General features: G+C 38.4%; 1 protein-coding gene across 6 annotated transcripts in view; it reads left to right on the forward strand.

The window, feature by feature from the left end:
• Window positions 1-12349, forward strand: part of LAMA2 (laminin subunit alpha 2) — a 710513-nt gene that overhangs the window by 487720 nt on the left and 210444 nt on the right. For all 6 annotated transcript variants that reach the window (XM_055535601.1, XM_055535597.1, XM_055535598.1 and 3 more), the window contains 2 exons: window positions 795-912; window positions 9526-9660. In XM_055535601.1, the coding sequence (XP_055391576.1) occupies window positions 795-912; window positions 9526-9660 (253 nt within the window). The remainder of the gene's footprint in view (window positions 1-794; window positions 913-9525; window positions 9661-12349) is intronic.

Consider the following 12349-nt stretch of genomic DNA (forward strand, 5'->3'; position numbering starts at 1 on the left):
TGAAGCAAAACTATTCATTGTCTCATTTAAAAGTTTATTTGCAGAACATTTCATGTTACCAGTTAGTCAGTCATGAAATAGTCTGAGTTTATGGACTGCATATATATTTAATGTATAATTTCAAATTACTGCAAAAGGTATCAGTATTTTCACTGTGAATAATTTTTTTCAATTACAAGGACCTTTCCACCAATAGGAAATGTGGATTAAGTTAGTTGAAGGAAAGACTAATTTGAGAGGTTCTTTATCTTCAGAAAGAGATCAATATTACTGTATTATGCTCAAGCATTGTTTTCTAGGTGGTTTTCTAAAGTTCTTGAAAGAATGTTCAGAGATTCAAGAGCAAGAAATTGGGACCAGTTGCAAAGTAAAAGCAATTTCACTAGTAATGACAGGAGATTTGCCAACAGAGAATGACCTTGAGTTGTCTATTTGAAAGAATGAAAATATCTAATTAATTGGCCATGTCTACCTGAAGCCACTCACATTTTTAGAAGCGGAGGGAAAACTCTTTATAATAACTTCTCAACAGGACATCAGACATCTAATTTCCCAAATACTTTATTATTTATCTGAATATTTTGCTAATGTGGAATCTCACCCTTTGAGGAAGCAAAAATGCAGGAGTAAGATGTGGAACATGGAGCCCCTAAAATTTAGCAGCTCCAAAACAATAGAATGAGTTTGTGGTTGTTAACAAAACCTTGGGAAGACCCCTCTTGCAGGATTGAGTATTTGCTAGGTAAGCTTAATTTACTGGTACTGCCATCTAAGTATTTGCTCACTGTTTCCAGGATTTCTGAAATCTCAATGGAGGTAGCTGAACCAGGACGCATCACAGCAGTGACTCCTCCAGCTCACTTGATAGAAAAATGTGATTGTCCCCCTGGCTATTCTGGCTTGTCCTGTGAGGTAAGCTGGCTCCAACTAACCTGCTTAAGCCCGACTTACTTAACCAGCTGAATGGAAATACTCCCAGGACCACCTTTAGGGCAATCGGTATACTTTCAGGCATACCCTCAACCTACTTTATTTGACCTTCCACTCATAGTATGTGATTGCAGTAAGAAGAAGATGATGTTATTGCTAGAAGTAGGACTCATGACTCAAGGGAAATATTTAATAAAAATTAAAAGATTTGTAAAAATATGAAACAGGAAGTAATGCTCTCTTAAGGCCCATTTACTGCATCTGATCTGTTTTCTTGGCACTTTTTTATGAACAGTTAGAGACATTGAAACTTCAGTGATTATGAGATAAGATTATATTGGGATTTGAGAGGACTTGAAAGATTGTTTTAAAATACAATATGTCAGAACTTAGGCAATAAATATCAGACTTTTCCCTTTAATATAGGCTTCTCAGAAGGACGTATAACTGGCACTGTTTCAACAGTGCCACTCTCCTTCAGTCATTATATTTTTAAAACTGCATTTGTTACTTTCTGAGGTATTCCTTTGACTATCTTCAGAACCGGTGAATTTTCTAGATCTTTACTTTGTGGTGGTGGTTTAGCTGCTAAGTCGTGTTCAACTCTGCCAATGGACTATAGCCCACCAGGCTCCTCTGTCCATGAGATTTCCCAGGCAAGAATACTGGAATGGGCTGCCATGTCCTCTCCAGAGGGTCTTCCTGACTCAGAGATGGAACCTGGCTCTCCTGCATTGTAGGCCAATTCTTTACCAACTGAACTAATTTAACTGTTATAAATATTAAATCTTAATAGTGCTGTACTAAGTCACTTCCATGAAATTAAAAGACTCTTGCTCCTTGGAAGAAAAGCTATGACCAACCTAGACGGCATTTTAAAAAGCAGAGACATTACTTTGCCAACAAAGGTCCATCTAGTCAAAGCTAGTTTTTCCAGTAGTCGTGTATGGATGAGACAGTTGGACTACAAAGAAAGCTGAGTGCTGAAGAATTGATGCTTTTGAACTGTGGTGCTGGAGAAGACTCTTGAGAGTCCCTTGGACTGCAAGGAGATGCAACCAGTCAATCCTAAAGGAAATCAGTTCTGAATATTCATTGCAAGGACTGATGCTGAAGCTGAAACTCCAGTACTTTGGCCACCTGATGCAAAGAACTGACTCCTTGGAAAAGACTCTGATGCTGGGAAACATCGAAGGCAGGAGAAGGGGATGACAGAGGATGAGATGGTTGGATGGTATCACCAACTTGATGGACATGAGTTTGAGGAAGCTCTTGGAGTTGGTGAAGGACAGGGAAGTCTGGCACACTGTGACTGAACTGAAGTCACTTCAGTCATGTCCAACTCTTTGCAACCCTATAAACCAATCTAAGAAGGAAGAATTTGTGCTGTAGAGCTGGAGCAAGCCGTAGAGGCCCCTCCCAGGCCAGCCAGTTGCTGCACTGAGGGGTCTGACAGAGAGGGACTGAGTGTGGAGGCAGTTACTAGGGACTTGGGGATTTACCAGCTGAAGCCAAAGCAGGTTTATAAGCTGCACAAGGCTAAACTGTAGCCTGCCAGGCTCCTCTGTTCATGGAATTCTCCAGGCAAGAACACTGTAGTGGGTTGCCATCTCCTTCTCCAGGGGGATCTTCCCAACCAAGGAATCAAACCCGGGTCTCCTGGGTACTCCTGCATTGCAGGCAGATTCAGGGTATGATCTAGGGAACGGTGGAATTGCTGACAACCTGGCCTGGGTTTGAATCTCTACTTCATTGTATACTAAGACTGAGACCTTGTGCAGCTTATAAACCTGCTTTGGCTTCAGCTGGTAAATCCCCAAGACCCTGAGGAACTGCCACCACACCTGGTCCCTCTCCTTCAGACCCCTTAGTGCAGCAACTGGCTGGCCCAGGAAGGGCCTCCACAGCTTGCTCCAGCTCTACAGCACAAAGTCTTTCCTCTTAGATTGGTTGATGGCCCCCCCACACACCAGTCAGATATTTTTAACATCTCTCCCATCTACTGCCCAAGAATCACAGAAAGACTAAGTGAACTAGAACTTAGGCACTTATCACAGTGCCTGGTGGAGTCATTATTATAAGTTAATGTGGTTAATAGTATTATGACTGAAATAAATAGTTATACATCTGTGTATTTATTTATAAATATAGTGGACCCTTGAACAACTTAGAACTGCCTGGATCCACTTATGTATGAATTTTTTCAGTAAATATACAATGGGCCCCCTACCAGTTTCCATTCCATGGATCCAACCAACTGCAATCAAAAATTCCATCCGTGGTTGCTTAAATCCACTAATGCTGAATCCATGGATATGAGAGAGCTGAGTCGGATGTCAGGATCAATGGAGACTCCTGGAACTCATCTCCTGGCAGATAATGAGGAAGGACTATAATTTTGTATAGCTTTTGTAAATAGGATTTGAGAAGTTCTATTAAGTATGGTTTGCAAGGCAGGTGAAATACAACTTTAAAACAATGAACATGACTCTCCTGAGAGGTGGCATGGTATGATGAAAATAGAAAGGCATTTGGTTTGGGTGAATCCTGCCTAACTCCTCCAGATGAACAGGGCATTTGCTTTTTGTTACTGGACTTTGGGTTTTTTTTTTTTTTTTAACTTGTACAATCATCATGTGGATTAATGTTAATGAAAATATAAATATAAAATCTCCATTGTAAATTGAAATGCCATTCAACTTAGCTATCATCATATGAATTTCACATAGTCATAAAACCATTTCATAAGAATAACTGTAAATATCTGTGAAATATTTTTGGAATAAATTTTTAGCTCTGTGGCTGCTCTGAACAGCAATATTTATTTGAATGAACAAATAATCTATCTCCTTATTGTCATAACTCCTTCATACACATGTATACTTTTGCACATACACCAATAACTATATCCCTGGGATAGGAAATGGCAACCTGCTCCAGTATTCTTTCCTGGAAAATTCCATAGACAGAGGAGCCTGCTGGGCTACAGACCATAGGGACACAAATAGTTAGACGCAACTGAATGACTTAGCACAATAAGTATGTATATTGTACTTAAAATCACAACCCAATATGTGTGAAATATACATATGTACACACAGTGGAGATGTGAAAAAAAAGAGAGAGTGAAAAAGGCACATACAGAATATGCTGCCTTTACAATGAGCAGGAAAAAAGATAAAAGATAGAAAGAATTTGAGATTTTTCTAGACAAAAGGTGGAATTTTATTTATCCCAAGGAATGTTGGCTGCACTGCTGTCTCACTGTGTGACCTTGGTCAATCCCTTAATTGCTATCAGCCTTAGTTATTATATAGTTATCCAATCTATAAAATTACAGGTTGGGTTTTGTAGTTCCAACATTCTCTGGTTCTACGATATTATTTTTCTATACAAGATATTGAGTAAGTAATCAAGATTGACCTTTAGATATCTCGAAAAGAAACTCACTACAGCTATATTTTCTGCATTTATTTAAAAGAATACTCTTCCCTTGTAAAGAAAAATATTATTAAAGAAGCAAATTATTTTAATGCAATCTACTTTCACACACACACACACACACACACATGCACACACCTTCCATTCCAGATTTTAAATGTTAAAACTCATCTTATTGTAATCAACAAGCTTTTAAATAGTATATTCTAAAATGTACTTTCCTATTAATTGTAGTAAATTTCCATCATTATATGAAAATATAAATTAGCACAAATAAAGCAAATATTATATGAAAAAAATCAAGAAAAACTAGACATACATACAAACTATGATCTGCATTGATGGCTTCACCTATGTCCTGTGAATTTCACTTAAACTCCTATGGACAGACAATAATTACAGTAATATCTTTAGTGGCAAGATTAGAGAATAAAGACCAATCTCTTATAATAAGGTACCTGAGGTTTTCTCCACAACCCATTGCCTCTAAGCCATTATGCATCTTGTTTATAATTCATCTTGATTCTAAAGTGTAATTACTCAGGCATAAAATCTCATCATCAAAGCAAGAACTAAGGACAGGTTTAAAATAATACATCCCATTCTAGTAACATATGCTTTGGGTCGTGAATACACAAAGCAATTCCTTTACAATATTTTCACCAAATGTAAGGTATTCTAGAGACATATGTATTTACAAGCTACTCATTTCATGTTTTTATACAGAAATGTGGTTGCAAATAAACAAAATTAAGTGTTAGTTACCATACAGACAGTTGTGAGGACCTAGCATTATCTATTACCTGTAGGATTATAATACTATAGCCCTGGTCATTGAAAATGTCAGTTCTAGAAATGATTACTTTTTATAATTTATCGTTAGAAGTAGAGACTGGGTTACCTTTAGATAGATATCAAATAAAAAACACAATTTCCTTATCACTTTTGCTGTTGTGGGAGCCATTTAGATTACCATACTTTACCTAAGCTGCTCCTCACTATTACCTCAGTTAACATTGTTTTCTCAACTGACCTAATCTCAGGTTAGGGTGTATGCAGAAACTGAAACTATTCGTCATTGAATATGTGGTTCTCTGCAATAAGATCATGGAAATCAGATATTCACAGATAATCTCTTGGTGATGTTTTGTTCAGTTAATCATCTTTCCCCTGCCATCATGTTTTAATAGTGCTTCTGACTCATGGCTAAATGGTTAGTATATACTGGATCACCTCTCACAAACTGTCAGGTGACTGCCAAAAATAAGTTTTTTAAATACTCAATGTATACCTATTACCAGCTCATAAAACTCAAAAGACAGAATAGTAAGACTAGACTTTTTTTTTCTTATACTGCATACTTCTGGGGATGTCCTTTACCACTTTCATTGTACATGGAAGACCCAAAGACTCTTCATATTCATTAAATATTAAGGAACATGGTAGGGGTAAGTGGCATACGTTGTAAGTGTGTTTCTCAATGCAGTAAAGAACAATCACCGTTGGCTTTTTTTTTTTTTTTTTTTTTTTTAGTATATTCTCAATGACCAAAAAGTTATCTGGAATAGAAACAACTCATTGATTTATTAAATTTCAAGCACTGCACACACACATCATCTCATTTAATCCTCACAGCAACCCTGTTAAAAACACACACACACAACTGACCATTTATTGAGTCCTTACTGTATCCTTCACAATGTTACGTGCATTCCCTAATATACTTACACCAACATTGAGTGTATTGTGATTCTCATTTTATGGGTGAGGAAATGAAAGCCCAGGCAGGTTAGGAAACCTGCCCTTTATCACACAGTTAGAAGACAATGAACAGCTATTTGAACCTGGCTCACAAAACTTAGATACATGAATGTGTGCATGCATGCTAAGTCACTTCAGTCATGTCCAACTTTTTGTGACTCTATGGACTATAGCCTGCTAGGCTTCTCTGTCCATTGGATTCTCCAGACAAGAATACTGGAGTAGGTTTTCAGGTCCTTCTCCAGGGGATCTTCCCAACCCAAGGATCGAACCAACATCTCTTATGTCTGCTGCATTGGCAGGCAGGTTCTTTACCATTAGTGCCACCTGGGAAGCCCCAGATACGTTAATAGTCAGCCACTAAGTTCTGCAACATCCTTACATTCCAGGTGAGGAAACTTTAGTCCATAGTATTTAAAATCTGTACAAGTCATCTGTAGTAAGTGGTAGAACAGGAAATAAACCCAGGATTGTCTGATTGTAAAACCCATGTAAAGATACAAGAGAGTGTTTTTTACTAGCAACAGCACAAGTGTCTATTTTTATTAAACTCTGAGGAGGATAGAGGGGTGTTGTGTAACCTCACACCTGGAGCATGTTGGCTTTCTACTCCCTTTGTCTCACATTCCCTTTTCTCCTCCCTCCCACATTTTTGTACAGTTCAGTCCTAACATTTTGATGGAATACCATATTATGAAGACAAACATGGAAGAAAAGCAGAAGAAAATTGAGCTCTGAATAATTTCTTCACAAAAGAAGAAGAGAACTTGGGAAAAGTTTGAGTTAAGAAAAAAAGGGATAAGATTAGGACCATGTTTATTTACTTGCCTTTCAATAATTTTTTATTTTGTTCCAGAATGGATTTTTAAACAGGACTTTAAAAAGTAGCTATTATCTTTCCTCTTTTGTTCCCAACTCAAACACAATGATTCTCATGAATTTTGCCCTAGTTGACTGAGAAGAAAAACATCTGATTTTAAAAAGCATCCTCAGCAATGTGAAAAACAGATAAAATAAGTACAAATAAGATCCACAAGAGTAGGAGATTAAAGAGGAATAAATGCATTTACATTCCTTTACAAAGTGTTTTAAATTTCTCTTGTATTGTGGAGTAGTCATTTTTTTTTTTTTTTTTTTTTGGCTAACTCTTAGAAATTTGATCTATAAAGACACACAATTAATCTGGAGTGTTAGAACTGTAGAAACTTCAGAAAACAACTGAGTTAATACATATGCTCATTTGTGGGATGAGGAAACCACATCTCAATGACACCAAGTGATTTGCCTGTATCCCTCAGGCAAAACAAACTTGGAAAATCAAGGTTTCTATATTCATTGATGTCACAGTGCCAGAGTCTGTATGCCCTTCAAAGACACACATTTCCAGCAGAGAGCGAGGAGCGTGCCAGTAATTCTCAATCCTGGCTGCTTATTAGACCCTCCTGTGAGTTTTACAACCAACACTGGCCCAGCTTTCCACCAATTATATGAGAATCTCTGGCGGCAGAGCCAGGTATCAGTATTTAAAGCTCCTCAGACGATTCTGTGTGCAGCCAGGGTTGAGAATCACAGAGACAGGCCTAGAAGCTTCCACACTGAGCTTGAGTTGAAGCCCAGACTTGTACTCCCCCTGGAGTGCTTTTCTACTTTGTCCTGCTCTTTCCAGAGAAGAGCCATAGCGATAAGAGAAATTGGGTATATTACAGTAAATTTCACCTGCCAGGGCTTCTTTAGATTTCAGTCTATAACACTGATTTGCATATGACTCCTCAATGAAAATGACCATCTCTTAATGTTATTCTTCTTGTAAGACTTGTTTTAAACTTCTGTTTGATTTAAAAAATAGAGCTAGGAACTCTCAGTTTGTGTGATCTTTAAAGACACCCCCCCAAGAAAATATGCCAGTAAAATAACAATAAGTATATGGGTATCCAAGGATGAAATCTATACAAAAAAATCCAATTTTATGCTACAGTCAGCATGCACCAGAGTTGGAACAACCTACGCTGTGTCACATTTTTAAATACACCTTAGATTGTTGCCTCAATTATGCTTAAATGAATTCCTGAGCCATAATTTCCAGACCTTACTTGGTAACAATAGCAAAAATGCACCTTGATTTTGAATAATATGAATAAACTTATTCAAGTATCTGATTCTTCCACTATAAGATAAATAGGACTCCAAATATTTTGAATACTATTCCTGGTTCTATCAGCTTGCTCAAATCCAGGACATTATTGTATCTCATTAGAATTTCCTACAGGCCAAGATAAACGCAGAGAGAATCTTAAGTGCTTAATTGAAGTACTCTCACATTATCCACATCAAAACAAACAAGAGAGTGCAGATTATTGATCGTTTTCTTTTTCTAAGGAACCTCTACCTACTCCACCCTGGTTTGGTTCTTTTGGTCCAGAACCAAAACAATGCAAAGGCATAAAGAAGTTCTTAATTTAATATTTTCCCCTGCTTATCCAGTAGTCACTTCTCTCATCAGTGGGAGCAAGATATCCTATGGAAAAAAGTTGACATACATAACATCCCTTCATAATCTTTAGTGGAATCTGAAAAACTAGCTCCTACCTCTTACTCATAAATCAACAATGGCTGATAAATGCAGCAGCTTTGCATTCTAAGAGATCTGAGCCCAGAACACAGAACTGTTCTCATTTCCTCTTCAGAGCGATGGGCTTTCTTCCAAAGAGCCAGTGATGTTTCTTGATAAATTTACATAATACACCCGAATGAAGATGGAAGCCTTGATTTTGCGTATGTCAGCTTTGTTAGCAGTTTCCTGTTTGCCCTCAGATTTTTATTGCAAGATGAAAAAAACTACATCAAGTAAAGATACATTTTATTGGTGGCCTGATATTCCCAAGACATGTAAAGCTCTTATTATTTTGAATTTCTTACTTTTATAGTCTTTAAATTATACCTATATAAATAATGCAACTGCAATACTTTTTATTATTTAATTTTTTGCTGAGTCTCATTGGACGTTTGCTAGCTACCCATCAAGCACAATAGAGACAGCTTTTAGGTTGTCAAGGACACTGGGATTCTCTCTTTAGGCCATATGACAATTTTATTTAAAAACAAACTTCTTCCTCAAGAAAAAAGACTGTGTGAAGTTTGCTCAGGCTGAGTGGTATTTGCAAATGACAACTTTCCTTTGCTAACATCTGATAACACAGATGCTGCCTGTATACTTGATGGACCAGGCAGAAATACACATTAGAAATCAAAAGTGACATTCACTGTTTGTAAGTGGTGTTGCCTTTCCCACTGATGGGACGAGAAATATCTTTCTTTTTAACTACTGAAGAACCCAAGTTTTGCTAAAGAAAGCTTTCCAAGTTGGCTCTCCTAATTGGCTCCTTTTTCTTTCAGACATGCATGCCAGGATTTTATCGACTGCGCTCTGAGCCAGGTGGCCGTACCCCTGGACCAACCCTGGGAACCTGTGTTCCTTGTCAGTGTCATGGACATAGCAACCTGTGTGACTCTGAAACCTCCATATGCCAGGTATTCACCTGAGCCTTTCTTGAATAAAGCCCATGTTCTCGTTTCTCCTTACACATATTCATAAACTGAGTGCAGAGATTAGCTAATCTGCAGGGAACTTAATTGTATACATATGTGTGTGAGTGTGTGTGTGTAAGAAACATTTGAAGAAAAGACATCATGCTGCTGCTGCTAAGTCACCTCAGTCGTGTCCGACTCTGTGCGACCCCATAGATGGCAGCCCACGAGGCTCTCCCGTCCCTGAGATTCTCCAGGCAAGAATACTGGAGTGGGTTGCCATTTCCTTCCCCAATGCATGAAAGTGAAAAGTAAAGTGAAGTCACTCAGTCGTGTCCGACTCTTAGCAACCCCATGGACTGCTATGCATTTTAAAAAATAATTTAAAAATTATAACTGGAAAAATCACTGCTCATATCAAGAAATAGTATATTAATACCAACAGCATCTTAGACAAGTACCAGAATCGGAGAAGGCAATGGCACCCCACTCCAGTACTCCTGTCTGGAAAATCCCATGGATGGAGGAGCCTGGTAGGCTGTAGTCCATGGCGTCGTGAAGAGTCAGACACGACTGAACGACTTCACTTTCACTTTTCACTTTCATGCATTGGAAAAGGAAATGGCAACCCACTCCAGTGTTCTTGCCTGGAGAATCCCAGGGATGGGGGAGCCTGGTGGGCTGCTGTCTATGGGGTCGCACAGAGTTGGACACGACTGAAGCGACTTAGCAGCAGCAGAATCACAAGGGGTTTTTTTCTGATTATAATTAAAAATAAACTCTTTGTAAGAAATTCATAAATTATAGAAAAGTATTAAGGAAAAAAGTTATCAAAAATTCAAGATAGACATTTAATATTTTATGTGTTTCCCACCAATTTTATGTATTTGCTTATAAAGATTTATATGATACCATAGGTGTAGTTTTATGTCCTGAATTTTTAAAAAAATGTACATATCATGATCATATTATGTTGCTAGTCTTTACAATCTTTACACTCTTTGAGTTGATATCCCATAATTTAACTTTTTAAAGAATTTTAATTGCTCTTTTTTTTTTTATTGTTGTGATATTCCTGCTAAAATCCCATTTTCTCATCCCTGGAGCAATCAGGACTGTGGAGAAATTCAAGTTTTACATGTCACCACTTGGGGCCCCCAAAATCTAATCCCACACAGCTCTGGGTATCTCTGCTGAACTCCTTCACCACCTCTTCTAGTCTTCTGAAACCCCTGTGGAGCCTTGTGGAACTCATGACCAGAAATCAACAAAATCCCTACATAATCTCCCTCTTCCCTTGATTTCCTCTTCATTTGCTCAAAGTGGAACGTGGTTTCCCAACACATTGCTCCCCAGCCATGCTCTCAAGTGAAAGCCATTGTTTTTTCTCACACTCTTCATTCCCCTGACCCTGAAGGTGGGGCCACTTTCATATCACCCTTTTCTCCTCTGTAACAACCCCCAGCTTTGAATCTCACGTCTCCATTCATTTGCCCACTGTACCTGCTTGTTGAAGCCACATTCTTTTTTTTTTTTTTTTTTTTAATTTTATTTTATTTTTAAACTTTACATAACTGTATTAGTTTTGCCAAATATCAAAATGAATCCGCCACAGGTATACATGTGTTCCCCATCCTGAACCCTCCTCCCTCCTCCCTCCCCATTCCACCCTCAGGTCACCTACCACATTCCTGGAAGATGTTTCATTTGCATCATTGCCATTCACTGTGGCACCACTTCTGTCATGATTCCTACTGATTCTGATGCCCATAAAATGAAGTCCTCCACACCCTTAACTTTAGTGTCTTGTCCTCACTCCACGAGCCTTTCCGAGAACTTGTCATTATCAAGAACTGAGAGCTTCTATAGTCTCAAGGTAAACAACCATCCTCTCCTTTGACTGGAAATGGCTACCCATTCCATTATTCTGCCCTGGAAAATTCCGTGGACTATGTAGTTCATGGAGTTGCAAAGAGTTGAACATGACTGAGCGACTTCACTTTTCATTTCTTAATACTTCAGTGTCAACATTTTTAGTCTCATCATTGACATTCACATCTTTTATCGTTCCTTGTGACTCCCATGCCCTCACTTTCTAACCAGCTTAATATCCATGTGGAGAAGGCGATGGCACCCCACTCCAGTACTCTTGCCTGGAAAATCCCATGGATGGAGGAGCCTCGTAGGCTGCAGTCCATGGGGTCGCTGGGAGTCGGACACGACTGAGCGACTTCACTTTCACTTTTCACTTTCCTGCATTGGAGAAGGAAATGGCAACCCACTCCAGTGTTCTTGCCTGGAGAATTCCAGGGACAGGGGAGCCTGGTGGGCTGCCGTCTATGGGGTCACACAGAGTCGGACACGACTGAAGTGACTTAGCATAATATCCATGAGCCTTCTTTATTATCACTGCTTTGTAATGTTCATTTTTCTTATTACTACTCATTTACTGACCTGAACAATTAGTGTTCAGGTCTTCATTGTATTTGATTTATCAGCAGCGTTTGCTACTCTGAGTCACCCATTCCTCTTGAAGCTTTTGTTCAGTTTAATTTTCTGGACATGGTATTCTCGGGATTTTCTTGGTAAAGTCTGCTCTTTGATAGTTTTCTTTTCTGTTTTCTCCTCATTACCTGAAATCAATACATTGATATTCCTAGGACTGAATCCTTGGAGCAATTTGCTTCTCTAA

Source organism: Bubalus kerabau, chromosome 9 (assembly GCF_029407905.1).
Source record: "Bubalus kerabau isolate K-KA32 ecotype Philippines breed swamp buffalo chromosome 9, PCC_UOA_SB_1v2, whole genome shotgun sequence".
In the NCBI taxonomy this organism is placed as follows: Eukaryota; Metazoa; Chordata; class Mammalia; order Artiodactyla; family Bovidae; genus Bubalus; species Bubalus kerabau.